At 38.7% G+C, this 21,215-nt stretch overlaps 1 protein-coding gene across 3 annotated transcripts in view; it reads left to right on the forward strand.

The window, feature by feature from the left end:
* Positions 1-21,215, forward strand: part of Macrod2 (mono-ADP ribosylhydrolase 2) — a 1,966,896-nt gene that overhangs the window by 640,116 nt on the left and 1,305,565 nt on the right. For all 3 annotated transcript variants that reach the window (XM_052726012.1, XM_052726011.1, XM_052726010.1), the window contains one exon: positions 12,882-12,998. In XM_052726012.1, the coding sequence (XP_052581972.1) occupies positions 12,882-12,998 (117 nt within the window). The remainder of the gene's footprint in view (positions 1-12,881; positions 12,999-21,215) is intronic.

Here is a 21,215-nt window from a genome sequence, read left to right on the forward strand (position 1 = left end):
TATGCCTGGAAATCTACCCAAAGGCATCTATTTTCACTTACAGGAGCCATGTGTCTTTCTTTGTCTTTAAAAGTAATGTTGGTAAATACTTTAAAAAAGTTAGACATCTTTCTACTCCAATTAGCATAGGCCTCCTCAGTAGAGAAATGAGAATTATTGATACTAAGTACATAATTAGCAATCTATGACATGATGAAATTTTTCTCACTTGAGTTGTTTGTTTTGTTTTAGGAAGGGAGCATGGATATGTGAAAGTTTGTGTATGAGTTAGGCCTTAAAATAGTGTATTTACCATGAAGTTTTCATTCACTATATATAACTTGATCACAGTCTAGGCAGAATTTTAATCAGCTTGATGTCTCACCCTCAAATCCAACAATGAAGATTGTTAGATTGTTATTGCTTTATATATTTCCAAGAAAGTTTCAGATATTGTAAATATTTCAGAAATTTTCTCCTCAGCTTAAAATGCTAGTCCAATAAAAGCAGCAAAAGTTCCCTTTTTCTTGGTTATCTACATGTTAATTAGGTCTTCGATTTTAGGAGAAAGAGACAAATCTTGGTTTCTCAAACATTTGTCCCAGAGTGATGGAATTGGAGATAAAGAAGTTAGATATATGACACATATCTAAACCCTGTTCCTAAGAAACATGTAAATGTTTATTCCATTACACTTATCATTGCCTTAGACCCAACTCTCATCTTCAGATTAACCTGCAGGTTTGCAGACATTCATAGAAGTTAATTTTTGAGTCAGCTCAAAGCAGTCTCAAAGAGCTAATCCAAATTCTTCACATCTGTGAAGCTTCAAGATGTAGATCTCCTTGTCGCTGTATTGTATTTTCTCACAGCTATTTCTTCTCCTCCCTAAAGGGAACACTGATGTTATTCAGTACCTAGCACATAAATCTTTCATGCAGGCTCTGGGTGACCTCTACAGGAATCAACTTTTCACCCGATTACTTCAGCTGTATTGTTTTTCTCCCCCCACCCCAACCCCCCAAGATTTCAGGGCAGCTATTTAAACTTCTGTCTTTCGTTTTTAACTTGAAAGGAGAGTATTGTTTTATATCATTTTGATGCTAATGTGGAGGGTGCATATTAATAAAGTATATATGTATAGCAAGCATTCTCAGAGTTAATGGCTTAACACAACTGTTTACTCAAGTCATAATTCTTTGAATTCATCAAAGAGTTAAACAGTTCTTTTCCTCTCAACTGGGCTGGTTCATATGTCTGGTCCATTGCCAGGAGAGCTGACTGCTGACTGACTAGGATGGCCCCAGATGGGACAGCTTATCTCTCTTCCACATGGTCTCTTATCCTTCAGCAGGCTGGCCTGGGATTGCTCACATGGGAGCTGAGCTGGCATGAAAGGTCTCTTGAGGCTTGGGTCTGGAATTCTGCCGCCTTCTCTCAATGCACAAAGCAAGTTACAAGGTCAGCCTAGAATCAAGGGATGGAGAAAGAGATTCTACCTCTCGATGAGAGGATTTGCAGAGTAATGGAGATTCAAAGAGCATGCACACAAAGAAAGAAATAGTTGCTGCAGTTTTTGTTTTGTTTCTAAGATCTATCAGTTAAGATTTTTACATGCTTTGGATGCATATTCAAGTATCTAGAAGCTGTTCTGTAAAAATGCTAGATCTTTGCATTTCCTTAAGCATCCATATAGGTCCCAGTAGCAGACCTATTACATACATGCAGAAACTCTTAAGAAATAGGAGCTTATGGTTTGATGCTAGAGCCCTTTTACTTACCATCTGATAACTCCAAGTTTCTTGACTGTACATTTCAGTATGATTTTTAAGTATCCATATATGCTCATGATTATATGAAAATATCACTATAATCAATGTGGTAAATATGTTTTGTAGACATTATAAATATTAATAAATACTTGATAGCTTCTTTCTGTATATGGATGTATTTATCTTGACTTCAAAGACCAAAGATCAAGGACCTTTTAATACTCCAGGCACTTCATGATTCTTCAGTAATCTTGAATGAAGTGAATCTTGAATCCTATTTGCTGTTGAATATATCTCTAATCCCAGTTAACAATGTCTGATATTAAAGACAGAGTCTAGATACTTGATTAGGACTTGTGGAAGAGTATGATAGAATGACTCTTCAAGTTTAAAGACAATTTTTCGCTTTGTAGGTATCAGAACTCATAGTTTCATTGACGAATGGCTTCTCACAACATTGACCACCGGCCCAATATCTTACCACTCTCTGGACATTTATCAAGAAAACACACCCATTCCACTTCCTACATGACTTGACATTAATTCCCTAACTTCCATTTTTTTTATGTATTAAGCTACAGAGTTGAAGAGTAATTTACAATGAAATGGGTATGAATACAAAGAAAGGAATCATTGCTACAGCTGGTTATTTTTCAAAAAGACCATCAATTTAAGACTTGTTGGATGTTTATCTGGCTATAACATAAGGTAAACATTGTACAAATGTTAGCTCTTTAAATTTCATTGTGATCGAAGAGTCCTACTAGAAAACCTACTGCACAGGATTCTACTTCGAAACATTTTACGATGAATAAATGCATGCATGATAAGTAGGTATAGACGACTCTTAGTATATAATTGTTACATGCTAAGTACTATTCAAAGTTTTTATAAGTTCACTCACAGAAGGACTGACTGTGGTAGTACATGAGTGCCCTCCCTTCCTTTACACATGTAAAGGCCAGGGCATAACAAGTAAATGCCACATGCAAGTCTTCTAGCATGCCATTAAGGACACAGTAAGTCTGCAAAGATATGTTTACTATGATTATTACAGAATGTTATATCCCCATAGTTTCTTGCAGAATGCTTTGTGCAAGGTAGTTGTTTAAAAATTCATGTTGATTTGATTTTAGAAGAACCCTGTTGTAACCTGTTGGGTTTCTAAGAGGTATATTCTATGAAAGGAGCCTCATCTTTTCAGGATAATATGATTTGTGTGATTGCTTTTAGATTAAGTTACTGTCTTTTCTTCACAAAAGAAGATTAAATGAGTATATGCAAATCTAAGAATTTCAGCAGCCCCCTCCTCCAGAACCATTTAGAAAATTGTCTGTGCAGGACAAGGAAGAGACCTCACAGGATCAATTTTAATAACTGGATTTTATTAAATGGTGCTTTTAGTGTTCAAGGAAAAAATATTTAGAACTCTTGGTTCTGTTTTTATTTTCCTTGGAAGAGGCTAGCTCTTACATTTACTAGTACACAGTCCTTAGTGTCCATAGTGTCTGACACATTTTTGCTTCTTGCATTTTTTTTCTTTTCTTTACGTTTTTTGGCTTTCATTTAAATTGACCTGTTCATTTGTTTATCAAATCCTGCCTGTATTCCCAAGGTAACAGTGACAGAAGTGAAAAACTGGTTCCTAATGCACAATCAAAAGCCATCTCTGCACCCCACCCTTAGACGTGTTATTCTTTAGGCTACAGTCTGAGGAAAACTAAAATGTCATGCTTAATCAGATGATGTCACCTGAACTTAGCCTTGTCAGATAATGGGGAGAATGACATCCAAGAGTCAAGACCTCCAAGAATTTAGGCAGCATCATCAGGAGGGTGAATGACAGGTATGCCAGTTTAGCAGCAAGCCTGGTCTTTAGGAATGTGTGGGCCTGCCATATCCCTGATGAAGAGCAGTTCTTTGCATGACCTCAGTACTGTCTTCAGAACCTTCCTGACTAGAGAGTGTACAACCTCTATTGCAGCTGTTCAAATGGATCTGAGTGGTGACTGAGTTTCATATTCTAAACTGACTAATTAATGAAGAGAATATATTTCTTCAGTTAAAAAAAATCTGAATTTGTTTGATGAAAGCTTATAAACTACAAATCATTAAACTGACAAACTGCTTTCTGAAGCATTCCATTGTCCTAGTCGCTTTCCATAATAAAGGTTTGTTGATCATTTGTTTCACAGTCCATTTGGGGTGTTCAAGGGAGTGCAGTTTGGCTGCACACAGTCACTTGGGGACTCAGGTGCTCTCCATGCAGGCACGAACTGTCCTGGAGCACTGAGGACATTTGCCGGAGCCTTGGACCCACTCTGCAGAAGTGACAGTCTGTGTAGAGTTGCACGAACAGATATTTGGGCCTGAACACTGAAGTATCTTCTTCATTTTTACTCTTTAAGTAGGATTCAATCTCATGAGCCTCCAAAACTTTAAGGTGCCTGGGGAGTGTTGTCTAGCGGAGTGCCTGGGAGGAAATCTAAATACTTTTTGTTGGAGGACACTGTCTACCAATAGCAATCCTGAGACATTCAGTATATAGTCACTGTGTTTACATTTAGAACTTAGCTGCCTTTTCCCCTATTCCTCTTATATAGTGATAGTCCTGTTGCTCTCTGGAAATCTTGTTCTATTTTCCTGTGTCTTTTAGGCTTTTTTCTTTTTGTCTTTTACTTTTCTGTTTTAAATAGTTATTTCTTTTATCTTTTTAAGATTATAATATAATTATATCATTTCCTTCTCCTCTCTCCTCCCTCCAAAACCCTCTCATATACCTCCCCACCACACACACATATTCCGAATACATAATGCAGCCTGCTCAGTCTGTATAATGTTGCTTATTTGTATGTTTTCATGGCTGACCATTTGGGTATTAGATAACCAGTTGGTGCTCTTGTCCCCAGGGAAGACTATTTCCCCTACTCTCAGAATTCCTTTGCTGCCTGTGGTTCTTTCTATAGGGTTGAGGCCTCCTGGGCTTTCTCTTCCATCTGAGGATGTTTATTGTTGAACTTGTTCAGCTTATGTTTAGGCAGTCATGTTGGTGAACCTGTTTTTTTTTTTTTTTTGGCTATAATTGGGCTTTGATGCACTGTCAGTCTCAATGCTGATCATCAGTTCTTTCCCAAGGACAGGTAGAACAAGCTTGCTGCCTCTTCAACTGTACACTTAGAGAAACTGCAACAAAAGGTTCTCTACTAGGCATCATCAAACCAGAGAAAAGTGGCTTCATGTTCCTCACAGGTTCGATGGGAACCACAACATTCTGGCTGTATATCCCAAGTTGCTTCTTAGTTTCTGGTTGGATTTGAGTGGCAGGATTTCTTCCTCAGAATTATTAAAATAATGATAATAATGAAAAGTCATAATATTTGTCTTTAAGTTTTGAATTTAATTCAATCCCATCATAGAGGTACCTACAAAGAGTTGGTAATTAATACAGTCAGTGACATACAAGGGAATAGAAAGTCTCTTTTTCTCCCAGTGAATTGAAAGACTAAGGGAAGAAACTCCATGTCTCATTCTACAGTGTTTATATAATAGATACAAAGCCACATGAAGTGTGAAGTGTATAGTTTGCTAACCTGAATCATGTAAGAATATGAGACTATAATCTTATGAGAATATACATTTGTCTTGTAACTGTTGTAGATATTTTTAAATAAATGTATTTTATTTAAACATGTAGATGAAATTCTAAACAGTCTTAGTAAATAAGAAACACAGAGCCAAATACAGGGGTAATAGCCAAAGAGATCAGAGAATTAGCCAAGAGCCACTGACTACCCTTTAGCTTACCACCAAGCCATAGTTTCCCACATGAGAGAGCTTCCTCTCTAACCTGTGCTTTTATTGCTTTCCTGTTCTGCCTTCTCATTGTCTCTAAGCCAAGCCACATGACTTCCTTGTCACTGCCTGTCTATACAGACCTCCAGGTCTCTATGGTTGGTACTGGGATTAAAGGTTCGTGTCACCAGCTTGGCTGTGTCCTTGACTACACGGAGACTCTTCCTGCCATGTGATCAGATTAAGGACGTGGGCTACCACCGCCTGACTTCTGTTCCTGGCTCACTATGACCTCTGATCTCCAGGCAAACTTTATTTATTAACATACAATTAAAATCATATTTCAGCACAATTAAAATATCATCATGTAAACATTTTTTCATATAATACATTTGGATCATTTTCCCCTCCCCCCACTCTTCCCAGATCCTTCCCACACTCCTACCCACCCAGCTTCATGTTTTCTCCCTCCCTCCCTCCCTCCCTCTCTCCTCTCTCTCTCTCAAAAGAAAGAATCAAAAAACCAAACAATGAAAATAAAAACAAACTAACTTAAAAACAACAACAATAGAACAACAAATAGAAAAAAAATTCACAAAAAAATATGGGGTCCATTTTGTATTGGTCAGCTACTCCTAAGCATGGAGCCTGCCCTGGACTGTGATTGATATACCCAGTGAAACGCCACTGGAGAAAGCTGATTTTCCCACTCAAAAGCAGGTATCAGTTGCAAATAGCTTCTTGGTTAGAGGTGGGGCTGTGTGCCAACCTTCCCTTCTCAGTGCTGGGATTTTGTCTGCTTTGAGCCAGTGTAGGTCTTGTGAACCTCCAGAGGGCCAGGCTCAGTTGGTCAGAGGGAACAGCCCTCCCAATGGAAGAGGACTGGTCTTCAGTCAAGGCTGTATAGGAGGTAGCTACAGTGGCCACCTATAACCTCCGAACAAATTCTTGAGATTGTCAATACCTTTGTAAAGAACACAGTTGCACTCAAACTTGGAAACTGAGAAAGGCTTCTGGAAAGACAAAAGAAGGGAGGAGCTCATGCTAGGCATCCTGACAGGGGAGAACTTAGCCATGAGTATGCCCGTGTGGAAGGGAATGGTGAGGCCTCAGGAGAAGGGAGAAGCGTATGATGATGTGTGGTTGGGGATGTAAGGTTAACCACATTGGCTAAGAGTTTAGAACTAGGACTTCTGTAATGTAGGGTAAAGGTAAAAGCAAATGCCATTTTAATAAGAAAGTAATATGATTTTATATTCATTTTAGAAAAATAAGTCTAGTATCAGAATTGACAGTATTTGTGAATTTTAAGATCTCATGGTGAATGTTTATATATTGGTCTATTCTCCTTTTGTCTTTTGAAATTGTCAATTTTATTTTATTTTATTTTTTTTTTTTTTTTGAGACAGGGTTTCTCTGTGTAGTTTTGATGCCTGTACTGGATCTTGCTCTGTAGACCAGGCTGGCCTCGAACTCACAGGGATCTGCCTGGCTCTGTGTAGATGAAATTCTAAACAGTCTTGCCAATTCCTCAGCTGATCCTGTTTCCTCAGACTGGAAGCCTCTGAGTCCTCATCCGAATGGATCTCAGCTGAACAGATACCAAAAGCCTAAAAGCTTAACTAGGCTCTAGTTCCTGGTCCTTGTGCCTTATATACCTTTCTGCTTCCTGCCATCACTTCCTGAGATTAAAGGCGTGAGTCACCATGCCTGGCTGTTTCCAGTGTGGCCTTGAACTCACAGAGATCTGGATGGATCTCTGCCTCTGGAGTGCTAGGATTAAAGGCTTGTGCTACCACTGCCTAACCTCTATATTTACTATTATGGCTGTTCTGTTCTCTGACCCCCAGATAAGTTTATTGGGGTGCACAATATATCAACCACAGCTCTGCCTCCTGAGTGCTGGGATTAAAGGTGTGCGCCACTGCCACCCAGTGAAATTATCAGTTTTAAGAATAAATATTGAGGTAGTTGATGCTGTCATTGGCTTTATACCCCACACTAACTTGTCCCAAGAAGATAAATATAACTGAAATGACATGAGGTCATGCTTTAACCTGTAAAAGAGGGGACACATAGTTTCAGCTTCTGTCAATGACAGAGTTGCTTGTATCAGAATGAACTTTGTTCCAGTAGCGATGATAAATTCCCGAAGAGATACAAAAAGAGCAGAAACATTTATAGGAATTGGGAGATGTCTAAAAGCAGAGTGAAACCCAAGTGGGTTCAGTACCCAGAAGGAAACTCCCCGGGTAAGATGCACCTCTAAGAGATCACACAGCTTAGATGTTGAGGGTTCTCTCTACTCCATTTGGAAGTGGCTAAAGGGCACAACAGAATATAATAGTTTTGTTGGCATGAGAAATTATAGACCTGAGTTCAGACTGACTAGGAATTGAAGAGGGGTCCCCGGGAAGAACAGAACAACAGAGAGGGGGATTCCCCTCCCAAAATAATAGTAAGTACCTTTTAAATCCTTAGCTGAGTATTGAATTATGCATGTATGGGGAAAGTCTTCAATAAGCCCTGGATAAAAATAAAAGCTATAAACCTAAAGAACTGAGCAGGGAATTGAGCAGCTTCAGTAAGTGTACAGAGTTTGGAATTTTATTCCAGCCCCCACCTGCCTCCAGCCAGAGGAGCATCCTTAACACTGTAAGCACTGAAACCCCATGCTAGAAATGCAAAGAATACACCCTGAATTAATGGACTTTCCTCAGAAATAGAAAAATGGAGCTCGATTTCACCTTAATAAAGCCACCTACACACCGATAATCATTTACCTGCTTGCTAGAACAAACACTAACATTGTATATCTTAGTTTATTTCCCTGTTGCTAGGGTAAAAATACCACAACAAAAGAAATTTAAGAGAAAAAAGGTTTGCTTTGGATAATAGTTCAAGGGTACAGTCCATCATGTGAGAAGTCAAGGCAACAGGAGCTTGAAGCAGCTGGCCACATGACTTCTAGAAAGCAAGGCCAATAAATGCTCCTGCTCATTTCATTTTCTCTTTTTTATTTAGTCCAGGATACCATCCCCTGGCATGGTGCTACCCATAGTGGGCAGCTCTTTTCACCTCTAACCTAATCAAGATAATTGCCTATAGTCATGTCCAGAGGACCGTCTCAGTCTCACCAAGTTGGCAATTTCACTTAACCATCACAAGGTTAACCTAAAGTTCCTTCCACATAATATTTGGTTTTCAGTATGCTATCAGCAATTAGTAGATATGTAAAAAACCAATATGGCCAAGAGTCAATCAAAAAATCAGCCAATGACAATAGAGCCATGGGTCAACTGATATTGGAATTGACAGAAATGTACTACAAAATCACAGTGTAAAATCTGTTAAGGAATTTAGATACATGGTATTATAGATAAAAGATATTTAGATATAAGGAATTATAGGTTTGAAAATTTCAGAAGTGATGAAAATAGTAAGAAGAAATACAAAAGGGAATCTCATGAACTAAAAAAAAATCTAGAGTGAAGAAAATGATCAGGTGGAATTTAGCAGATTTAACACATCTAAATAATAAAAAAGCCAATAAAGAACATGAGCAGGCACTTGATCCCTAAACACTTGGCAAGATACTTAACCTTACTAGTCATCAGTAAGGTATAAATTGAGTCTCCCTTGTAGTTATTTGAATGCTAAACTCAAGAAGATGGGCAGTAGCAAAGGCATGCCTAACTGCAACTCTCATATATTGCTGGGGGCAGAAAATGACATAATTGATTGGGGAAAGCATATGTTCTTTATAAAGTATGCAGAACCTACCCCAAAACTCTATTCATAGGAATTTTTTCCCAAGGAAATGATAACAGCAGCAAAAAAGATTTGTATACAATGTATATCTATCTACAATCACTGAAATACTGTGAATAATTCCTGTCCATTCAGATATGAATAAAGAAATTATGGTCTTTTAAAAGCAGACTGTTTCTCAAGAATAAAATGGAATAAAATCATAATACACATGATTTAAAAAATCTGCTGAATGGAAGACACAAGACCTCTACCTGAAGTTTCAAATATACAACAGCTAAAACTTAGCCATGGTTACCAAAGTACTAACAAATGCTCCCACTCCCAATGGTGGTAAGAGGAGAATTCAAATGGAAAGGACACAAGAAAACGTTGGACTGATGGAAATGTTTCATTTTTATTGATGACATAGTAATGTCCATGCATACTTGTTAAAATACATCAAAGCAGCACACTTTACATTGGTGTATTTGATCGTATGTGCATAATAAATCATAAACTAAATTAATGGAAATAAAAATGTAATAATATAGCATTATATTCACAAGCAGGAACTCAGGTTAGATTGTCAGGTTTTGAGACCTGAGTTATAGATAGTATAGGGTATAATCACCACATCAGAAAAATCTGGGGCTTTGAGACATGTTGCAAGTCCTTTGTGGATATAAGCAAGATGCTAACCTAGGCTATGCACTCATAAAATGGATGATACAATTAGTATCTGCCTTAGAAGGTTGTCCTTGGTGTAATGTCTGGGACGCAGATGCGTTCAGTGCATTTAAGCCATAGTCATTATTATTAAATAGCTCTTCAGCTACACTGGCATTACCCTAACTCAATCAGGAATATGTGTATAACCATGAAGATTTTAAGAATTAGATATCTACAAACTACATTAGGCTGCAATCTAAATAACTCAGACATTTGACAGCATATGATTAAGTACACTCACAAATCCTATTTTAGTTATCCATTTCAAACCAAGCAACTATCTTTTTGTCAAGAAAAAAACAAAGCTGTTCACTTTAATATTATTTCCTTGAAGAGCTTGTGAAAAAAAAAATCAAGCATAGACAAATTAGGGGATAATTTTTCATAGTAGTCTTCTTTCTCTTGTCTTTATCCCTTATTCTTGTCATTAGAGGTGTGCATCTTTCCAGCACATACATATGTATATGTACACATGTACAAGAATGTGCATGTAACCATATATATAATTGTGACTATACTGTTTGTGAGCTGGCTAGTTTTTTGGTAATTTGACACAAGCTTGAGTCATTTGCAAGGAGAAAATGAGATAATGTCCCCAGAAGATTGGCCTATAGGCAAGCTTGTTGGGCATTTTCCTGATTAATGTGGATAGAACTATCCCTATGCAGGCAATCCTGGTTTGCATAAGAAAGCAAACTGAGCAAGGCAGTAAACAACATTCTCCCATGGCCTCTGCTTGGTCCTCAGTGTTGGACAGTTATCTGGAGTTGTAAGATGAAATCAATCCTTTCCTCCTCAAATTGCTTTTGGTCATGGTATTTATCACAGAATTAGAAACCAAACTATGACAGTTTGAGTCTATGACCATCTTCTAAACCAGTCATTTTCATGTAAAAAGTCTTATCATGATAAAACTGTTAACCTAAAAGTTGATCTACTCTTTTTAATAGCTGCAGAATGGTCTATGGCAGGATGGAACTTTATTTATTGAATAAGCAGTCCTTCTGTTTACGAGCACAGCAAAATTTCAGGTTATTATTCCTGTAGAAAGCTTTGAATTAATGCAAACATCATTTGCACTTGAGTTGGTAATTTCATATGATAAATTTTAAAAAGTGAAATGGTTAGTTAAACATCTTTGAACAACTATTTCCAATCTTTTCTTGTGAGTAACTGTATTTTGTGTGTTCACAAACAGTGGGCAGGGCATTGTGTTCTCTCTGGAGTGGGGTGAATGGTGGTTTTCATATTCTTCTTTATGTTTCTCATTTGCTGATAACAATCTGTTTTTAAATTTAGCCAACTTTATTTTAAGATATTTAAACACTATCAGTCTAGCACATAACATTGTATTAAGCATTCTGCTGAATGTCTCATGTGTACCTAAGTCCTTATATTCCTGCACAGGTATCGAGGTTGCACCTCTAACACCAATTCATTACCAAGTAGAGCTTACCGCAGCAGGTGGCTGGTAAAGAGCACTGTGTGGATTTTACCCCGGGTCTGTGAAGGGTGACAGTTGAGAGTAGGCTGGAATACATTCATTTTGATATGAGGGTCCTTTAGGGCTAGGTTCATTATCAAACGCCATAGATATGCAAGTGGCAAGGCAAGTAGGCCTGGATAAGCTTATTCCTTTGGACACTTGTTCAGCTGAGAATGATGCCTCAGTGACAGGCAGTGGCAATAGAAGCCAGCTTGGATATTAGACATGTTGTACCCATGGCACTAAAGTCTGTCCAGTATCTAGCTTCATCTTGAAATAAAACAAAAATAAGAAGTCATCAGTTCCATGATGGTATGGACTGTTGGGGGGGTGGGTGTTTAGATCTCTCAAAGATACTGTGTTTTCTTTCCCATTCTAGATTACCCTGACTTCTACTTTGTCTTGGTTTGCAAACTTGATTTTTCTTTCTGCCCATAGAGTAGTACTTATTCACAAAGGACTAAACAGCCACATTTTCAAGTTCCTAATTTACATGTCCATGAGCCTTTAGCCCTCAACCTCAGCATTAACTTCGATCCAGTCACAGAAGGTGTTGATTTTTTTTTTTTTTTTTTTTTTACTGAAACCAGCTTGGTGCTTCTTGCCAGGGTGGCTGTATGCAAAGGGCCCAGAGGAGGAGCTGCAGCTGAGGCTGCCTGAGGGCAGAAAGCTGCCTCTCCAGCAGAGTAAGAACACCTGCCACTATTTGGCTTTACTCTGTGGTGAGCAAGCCAGGTGCATGGTCTTCCAGGTGCTTCTAAAGACCCATCTGCCCTTGCATCATCTAGCTCTTCCCTTGCAGGAACCTGATCATGCTTGCAGGGTGTCTGTGAGGAACCAAGTTGTCTGGAAGTTTGGTTCTTATTTGAGTAGCCTTGCTTTTACCATCTCACTTTTGAGAAGAGTACCCGTGTGCCTTTTCTTCTTCATAACCGCATTTGATCCTGGTCATGTGCTGGCAAACATACTTAGCAGCTCTGGAGAGACAGTTAGCATTTCTTCCTAACACCGTTTTCATTGAAATCGGATGTTGGCAGAAAGTGCCTACACCAGTGAAATTATTCTACCTGTTAGGGGCTCCTCCACCCCAAGAGAAACTTAACCAGAAACTGCTTGCATCACTTCTCCACTTCTCTATAACTTTTTACCATGAGGAGAGAGAGAGAGAGAGAGAGAGAGAGAGAGAGAGAGAGAGAGAGAGAGAGAGAGAGAGAGAGAGAGAGAGAGGAGTTTTATTCACTACGAGTTTTCCTCTGTGGAGCTATGGTTTGGGGAGGGAGAAATTGAGTTCCTTTTCTCCTGTCCATTTATACATTTTTTCCCCCAAAAGGTCACACATAGGCTAACTTTGTTATCCCTCTCTCCCCTAGTGGATGGCTGTATTCATAGAGCAGCTGGTCCCTGTTTGTTAGCTGAGTGTCGGAACCTGAATGGCTGTGAGACTGGACATGCAAAAATCACGTGCGGCTATGACCTCCCTGCAAAGTGTGAGTATGGCATGCTTGAACTTCATTTCAGAATCAACTGAGAATGCCAGCCTTGCTTTTTCCCCTCAAAAGAATATCTAGAAAAGTAGACAGTTGAGGTGGGATTTAATTAAATATGCTTGTATTCAGATTTAGTGTGTAGGTGCATGTTTATTTATATGATTAACTAGAGAAATTTTCAGTTGTTCAGTTCTTTAACAATGTCTCTGAAACAGAGAAATAAAAGTAGGAGCAAAATATACGTTCCAGTATTTAAGCACCACCAGTGACAGCTTCTGGAAATGATGCCAATTTCTCATTCCTTGTTCGGGTTTCTTGATTGTGGATGTGTTTAGAGCAAAGGAGATCAAAGTGATGTATTGTGTTTTCAGCTGCCATGTAAAGGCTGATTGGCAATTACAGCCCAGGCATCTGTCACACTCGGTTCTCAGGAGAAGCCAGTAGAATGTGGTTGTCAGTCCAAGAATGTATTTGCTCTTTGAATGTGGAATGGTCAAATTTTCTATTATATTTGAATAGAAAAATGCACTGCAATTGACTGACCTTGTTGCTTCAGTGTTTAGCCGACTGCGATAGGGTGGTATAGAATAAAAAATGAGAGAAGTGATTAAAAGTGCACCTTTAAAAATTATATAATTTTCAGGACCTGGGAATGGAGGGAGGGTTTGTGCTACACCATTAAGGTGTGCATTGGCCTGGAAATTGAGACACCAATTTAATCTATGTACTTGCTTCTTAGGATACTGCCCTGATCTATGAACACATTTTTATGTGAAGACAAAGCTACTTTTGTGTGTTTGTAGTTTAGTAGTGAGAATAGCACGACTAAAAACGTACAGTGTAATTTGTGGGATAGTATCGAACACTGTATGGGCAGGGTGTGGAAAAATAAGCTACCCAAGACTATCTGTGAATGGTGACATGGTGTGCTTTTAAGGTAATTTTAAAAATTGTGTGTGTGTGTGTGTGTGTGTGTGTGTGTGTGTGTGTGTGTGTATGTGTGTGTGTGTTTGTGTTTGTGCAACCCCCATGTGTACAATGGCATCGGGAGTTTGCACTTTGACTCATAGCACTGATGATCTGAGTGTTAAAGGTGATTTTTCTTCTGGGATTCTATAGCTCATGTTGACAAACACAGTTTTTAAATCTGTCTAACATGATGCTACCCATGAGCTGCAGCTGACCCATACCACCCTGAGAATGAGCAGATTAATTACTTTCAGACTCGTGTCCATCCTCAAACCCAGTAATAAGTGAGGTCCTCTATTGAATTCACTACTTTCTCTGTATGAAAACAGACATCAAAATTCTTCACCTCTGAGCCTCCTGAACACAGAGAAACTTGGAATCACTACATATGATAAGTAAAATGATTGTTTATGTGTATTATCTGAGCATGTGGGAAGCTGGTTTAAATTTACTTACTGCTATTTGGCATGCTTGTGTACAAGATATTCCATTTTCTTTGCATGCCACTCATTTGATTTCCGAGTCATTGAGAATTTACCTAGTGTTGGGCACCAAGGCATAGGGATCAGTAAGACTCTGTGGATATTTTAGAAGTTGTCATGCTTGAAAACCCTGTTTGAGCTTTGGTGTGGTGTGTGGCTTTCAGAAGCATTCTGAAGCAAGTGAGTCTTATGGCCCAAGACTCTAGACGTAGAGAATCAGCCTCTAGGACTCAGCACAGAATCACTACTCCAGTCATTATTATGTGGCTCAATGGCATAGATGCTGGTGAGCTTTTGGGTCAGCCTAACACAGGCTAGAATCATCTGAATGGAGGGACCCTCAACAGAGAAATTGTCTCCATAATGTCAGGCTACAGACAGGCCTATAGTGCATCTTCTTAATTAGTGCTTGATGTGGGGAGACCCAGTTTATTGTGGGTGGGGCCTGGTGATCCTGGATGATGTAAGAAAGTAGGCTGAACAAGCTACAAGGAGCAAGTCAGTAAGCAACACTCCTCAATGCCCCCTGTATCATCTCCTGCGTCCAGGTTCCTACCTTGACTTTCTTTGATTATGAACCGTGATATGGAACTGTAAGCAAAATAAACCCTTTTCTTCCCCCAGTTACTTTTGGTCATGGTGTTTCATTAATGAAGACAGCATGTCCAATAAAGAATCATCCAACAGGATAGAAAATAGCAATGCAATATAGCAGTCACCTCATTAAACAAAAAAAAAAATCAAAGACATGCACTGTCAGTGCAAATATCTAGGTATTTTTCTGTACTTTAAAATATTAATGATTGATATTAAAATAATAAAGAAAAGGAATGTGAAATGGTGTAATAATAGCTCACACTTGTATTCCACTTTATGATGTTTCATAGTATTTTCACAAGCCCTTATATTTCAAATTATGCTTTATAAACATTGTGTGTGTTCATTTCCTTTTCCCTATCCCTGAGAGATAGTTTTCTTTCTCATCAATTTGGATCCTCCATTTCAGCATCATTAACAATCCACAGATGTGCTTTTGTAGTGAGAGAATGAAAAGGGAGCTCATTACATACTGTTTGGGTCATTTTCCCCTCCATATTTAATAATTCTGTGACAGTTTGACAGCGGAGACTAGCTCCTATCTGTCCTCTGAGACATTGGGTTCATCATTATAGGGGCACTAAAGCCAGTCATCCAGCCTCAAGTGATGATATCTTCATGCACCAGCAATTTGTTTGGAAAATGCTTTTGTTTGGGTTACATATAGTATTGGTCATTTTGGACTACTCTCTGCTTTTCTATGCTTGCTAAATTAATTTATTCATGAATGGTTGTATTTGAATTAATTATACTTGTAGTTTGTGTTCTGTGACTTATCATGATGATGGAATGAAAAGCCCCTGGATGTTCTTTTTTTCACTGCCAGTATGTTTGAATGGTTTCTTTTTATACAAACTAACCAATCACTTTTCTCAAAAGAAGTCATGGAGGCAAGAATATTGACTAGAATTTCATTGAAATATATTACTTAGAAAGTGTAAAAAGGGGCCGGGCAGTAGTGGCACATGCCTTTAAGCCTAGCACTCGGGAGGCAGAGCCAGGCATCTCTGTGAGTTCGAGGCCAGCCTTGTCTACAGAGTGAGATCCAGGACAGGCACCAAAACTACACAGAGAAACCCTGTCTCAAAAACCAAACCAAACCAAACCAAACAAACAAACAAACAAAAAGGAAGTGTTGTATGTGTATTCCTTTATAGAAGCTTTTCATATGAGGGATATTTACATTTCCCTGTCTGTTGTAGAACTCTGTCCTCCAAGCTTTATAGCCATTACCATCTTAGTTAGAGAACTCACGATAAACCAACAATAGGCTCTCAAGATTGTTCCTGTTGACTGTACTTCATCGCAGGAGAGGTAAATGCTCATCTGAGATTCAGCCACTCCCTCCTACATCCTCTCCAAAGTTGTATATAATTCTGCCCCAAGTTGCACATGGTCTTGGTATGTGTGAGAATATATAGAGAGTAGAAAGGCTAACTGGAGTGTGGACTCCATTGGTGCAGCCATTAACCATGTTAGGGTGATACTGTTTGGTGATTTTGCTGTTTTGGGATTACCTAAGCTTCTAGAATCAACATCTTTGTGTGTTTTGGTGCCCCGTCTGCCATAAGTAGAGTTTTGTTCAGGTCTGCCCAAGAAAAGTCCATACAACAATGTCATTGTTATAGTGGCAACGTGTGACATAGTGTTCCAACTTTGTGATTAATTATTGTGAAAGAATGAGGTGCCAAATGAATGATTTTGTTCAGGACTCTTTCATTTGGAAAATAGTTCATTAATCGACTCCTACTTCTCAAGCCTTCCATTTTGTGATCCACTTTGCACAATGCATGTGAGGTCTATGTCCTCTCGTTACAGTTGTCAGCAAGGCTGTGCATGGTGGAGACTTCTCCACTGTGGCCTTCTATATTCTCTCATAGACTGTCTTGCTGATCCTCAGTCCTAGATACTATTGTTTCCTTGTCTGGAGCTCTCTTCCAGACTTCTTCATGACTTCCTCCCTTATGTTCTTCACACCCTTGTTAACTGTAACCTCAGGTGTCACCTTAGCTGACATAATCATCCTGGCTCCTCTGCTTCATTTGTAGTTGTTGGACTGTAGTATGTTAGCTTCAGTAATAATATAATATGCTATGTTATTACTTTTTGTTTGTAAAACCTCCCTATACCAGAATAAGGATGTAGACTTTGGAATCTATTTCTTTTGTTTTGCAATGTCCATAGAAGTTCTAAAACTGCCCAAAACATGAAAGAGGCTTGAAAGGTATTTCTTGAAAGGGTGAATGGAAATAGACTGCAATCCTTTGACATACTTTTTTTTAAAGTTAAACATTTGTTAACCTAATTTTCTTCAGCTTTCCAGCATAGGCCACCATATCTTGAACCACTTAAAATGTCTTGAAAATGGTATGATTTTCAGCATAATTTTGTGGATCTCTGTGTGCTTGTGATTATCTAGAAAGCTTGCTCTTTCATCGTTTCTACTTCTCTTTCACACTTAACTCAGATATCACCTCTGTTAGGAGTGAAGTCATATCACCTCAACTACAAGCTTTTTTTTTTCCTTCAGTATATTGCATGTTAATGCTTTGCATGCTGCTTCTTTTCCTTGTTATGCATGTTTCATAGTTGTGTGTGTGAGATAGATTGGTTGCATTATAGAGAGCTGGAGGACAGCCTTCTGTGTTGTGTCCACATTTACCTTGTTTTTTTTAAGACAGGCTCTCTCATTGGTTGAGAGTTCACTGAGAAGGCCAGGCTGGATGACCAGTGAGTCCCGGGGTTCCTCCTGTCTTCGCTCTCCCAGTGCTGCACAGTCGCACCCCATTACACCTAGCTTTTTAATATTTTGGTATCAAACTCAGGTCCTGATGATTATGTGAAAAGCACTTACTCTCTGAGCTGTCTCCCCAGTCCAATGTTGCATCTTTCTAATATATTATGGATACTAGAGAAATATCTGTCAAATGAATTAACTGTTAAAACTGGAAAACTGACATCAAGTTGGTGAAAGGTTGGACATAAAAGAAAAATTATGCTAATATTCCAAAAATAATGGAATTAGTGTCAATTATACATTGTATCTTAAAATTGTTCAGCATATATGCACTTCTAAAGTCTTAAAAGAAATTTACTCCTAATAGTTTCTCTTCAAGAGATGAAAATAAAGTAAGGACATGATCACCTTCATTTAATTTTCAACATTACTCGCACGTCTGTTATATTTCCTTAGAATACTCCCATTTTCTTTTCTTCAGGGTCGAATAAGCATCAAAGATAAATATAAAACTATTAAATCTTTGTATATAATATTTTTGTGTTTCTTCTGTGTAGCCTTTCAAAGGCATCAAAGGGCAATGTTGGCATCCAGCTTCTAGTGTTGCATTATTGATTTCAAGGAATGTCTAGGGTGACAGACAATAACATAATTTGTTTGAATGAGTGGTATGAATTCATCTCCTTATTCTATTCCCAGGTGCAGAAATAATCAGATGATAGTAGCTTAAAAGGTACTGTTGATAGTAAGTAGTACTCTGGTGCCCTTCATCAAGAAATCATAGAACTTTGAAACATGAGCTTATCAGTCCTTTGAAATTGCTATGAGGAAGTGACTTGACAAGTAAGGATAATATATTTCTAACCTAAGGAGAAATTCACATACAGTGAAATCAAATCTGCAGCTCCCAGTAACAAATTAAATCCATAGTAGAGGCTTGGTTGTGGCCTGGAGTCAAGAACTAGGTGGAGTGTCGCTTGCAGTGTTATCTAGACCTGCTACCTACTTTTGTAAATAAAGTTTTATTAGAACCCAGATATTCCCATTTGTTTACATATTGTTTATGGGTACTTTGGTGTGACTGAGTTGAGTAATTCCTGTAGGGATTGTATGATTGGGATGTCTGAAACATGTGCTATCTGGTCCTTCATGGTTTCTTAAGGCCTAGTCTGTAGCAATCCTTATGTTTTATAAAGAGGAAGGCATGATTCATTGAAGTTAAATATTTATTAAATTTTATTATATGTGTGTAATGGATCAAAGTTGACAAAAGCAGAAAATACCTGCCTGGCATCTATTTCTTGGGACTGTCCTTGTTTATTGTGTCTCAAGTAAATATGTCTTTAGGAGGTTGATCTGAATCTCTTCAAATCTTTTTCACCACACTAGACCATCTTCGAGGGAAAAATTCCTGATGAGGAAGAAAATAATTTCTGTATTGAGCCAGAACTGAGAAATGAGTAAATCAAAACTCTGTAGTGAGAATTAGTTTAAAACACCAGAGTACTGGGCCATAAATCTTCATTCCTTCCTTCAGCCAGTGGGGTTAGCTACTGTGCTGAAAGGGGGCCTTCTGGCTCGAGGAAATTCATAATTGGGAGTAAGTAACGCAAAAGGTGGTTCTGAGTTAGTCCTCTGTGGAGGGCGACCTGATTCCGGCCATCCTGTGCTCTCCCAGCAGGTGTCTGATTGGGAAGGCAGTGAAGTGGGCGTGCTGGGAAGAGGATGACTCTGCAGCCTTTGATGGAGACCTGAGGGCTCTCATGAGCCAATTCCATAATTAAATGGCATGTTACTTAAAGAGGAAAAAATAGCTTTTGAAGAATATAAAGTCATCATCTTCTTTTCAGAAGAGGAAGGTGTGACTGTTCTTCATAAAAATCCACCATTATTGATTCTTTTCCTTAGGAGTTGAACTTCCATTTGCGTCTGTTTTTCCATAGCTACTGATCTTTCTTTGTATGTTAAGCAGTGGATGTACTTTATCCTCTTATGAGGGTCACAATAGATGTAGACGTGACAAAGTCTAAATTAGAAAGTTTCAAAGCAAATTGTTAGGCCTCACTCCAGAAGAACTGAATGAGAAGGTGCTTCATTCAGCAAACTCTCTATGTAACTAACAAATGCTCAAGGGTGAGAGCCATCGCCCTACAAGGGGTTGAACACCACGGAGCAATCCTGCTGTAACCTTCTTTCCTGCATAACACAGACATCCTTTTGGTTAATAGACTAGGGCTTTCTTGAAAGAGAATTCTGGCTTGCTCTTTTTTTTTTTCCATTTGCAGTATTTTTATAGTTAGTGACAATGCCTATATTTGCTTAGCTGTTCATTGTCCTCTAAATCAGTGACAGTTTATGGAGATCAGAGTTATATCAGTCTCATTGATCCCTGGGACACATATCATCTGGCAAAAGAGTAGATTTTTTATGCATATTTGCTGGGCGAATTAGCAATAGCTTGTGCTCTTCCTCTCTTATCACTGGGCTCACTGTAGGAAACCAACACGACCACACTCAAGATAGAATCCCACAGTTCCAGAAATCTGCAGAGCTAGATCTGTTGCTGTCCTCAGTGTGTCATCGCATCACCCAGCATGCTTCCTTTCACAAAACTTTGAAAAGTTTTATTTTCCTATTATGGCAGAGAGAGAGAGAGAGAGAGAGAGAGAGAGAGAGAGAGAGAGAGAGAGAGAGAGAGAGAGAGAGAGAGAGAAGGAGAAGGAGGAGGAGGAGGAGGAGGAGGAGGAGGAGGGAGAACGAACACATAAGAACATGGGTGCATGCCCGCCATGGCTTGCATATAGATCTGGAAGTCCAATAATAGCTTTTGACAGTCAGTTTTCTCCTTCCACCATGGATTAATCAAGGACTGCACTCAGGTCATCAGGCTTGAGCAGCAAGAATGCTTACCTGCTAAACCATTTTGTGGGCCTCAAGTATGCCTTTTGATGAAAAGTTCTAGCAGTAGAAGAAAGCACAAGAGTTTGTTTAATTTGTTCTTCTGCCACACATGTGTCTTCCACCTTACAGTCTCTCTTTGCAGACCCGCTAGAATAATGCAGATTCCATCATCAGGTGATTTTGTTAATCGATTCCAACACTAGTATCTTTTGAAAACATCTACACTATGAAAGCAACCAGTCCTTTTATTACTGTATTACCAGATAGGTGTAGAATAAAGCCTGCACTTTGCTTTCATCATTTGCTGCCTTAGCTGGCCTTCAGAGGACACTGTCTATACCTTCTTTTTTTTTTTTTCTATATGATCAATAGGAAATAACAGTGTAAATCAATTCCAAGTGATAATGTAAATGGGCTCTTGAAGGCAATTCCCGCTGTGAAATAAGTAGTTAGCAGCGACACTGGCATTAACCACAGTGGGGGTAATCAGCCCGTGGATGTGTTTAATCAGAGTTATCAGCTAAGATTAAA

Source organism: Peromyscus californicus, unplaced genomic scaffold (assembly GCF_007827085.1).
Source record: "Peromyscus californicus insignis strain IS unplaced genomic scaffold, ASM782708v3 Scaffold_7__1_contigs__length_154581171, whole genome shotgun sequence".
In the NCBI taxonomy this organism is placed as follows: Eukaryota; Metazoa; Chordata; class Mammalia; order Rodentia; family Cricetidae; genus Peromyscus; species Peromyscus californicus.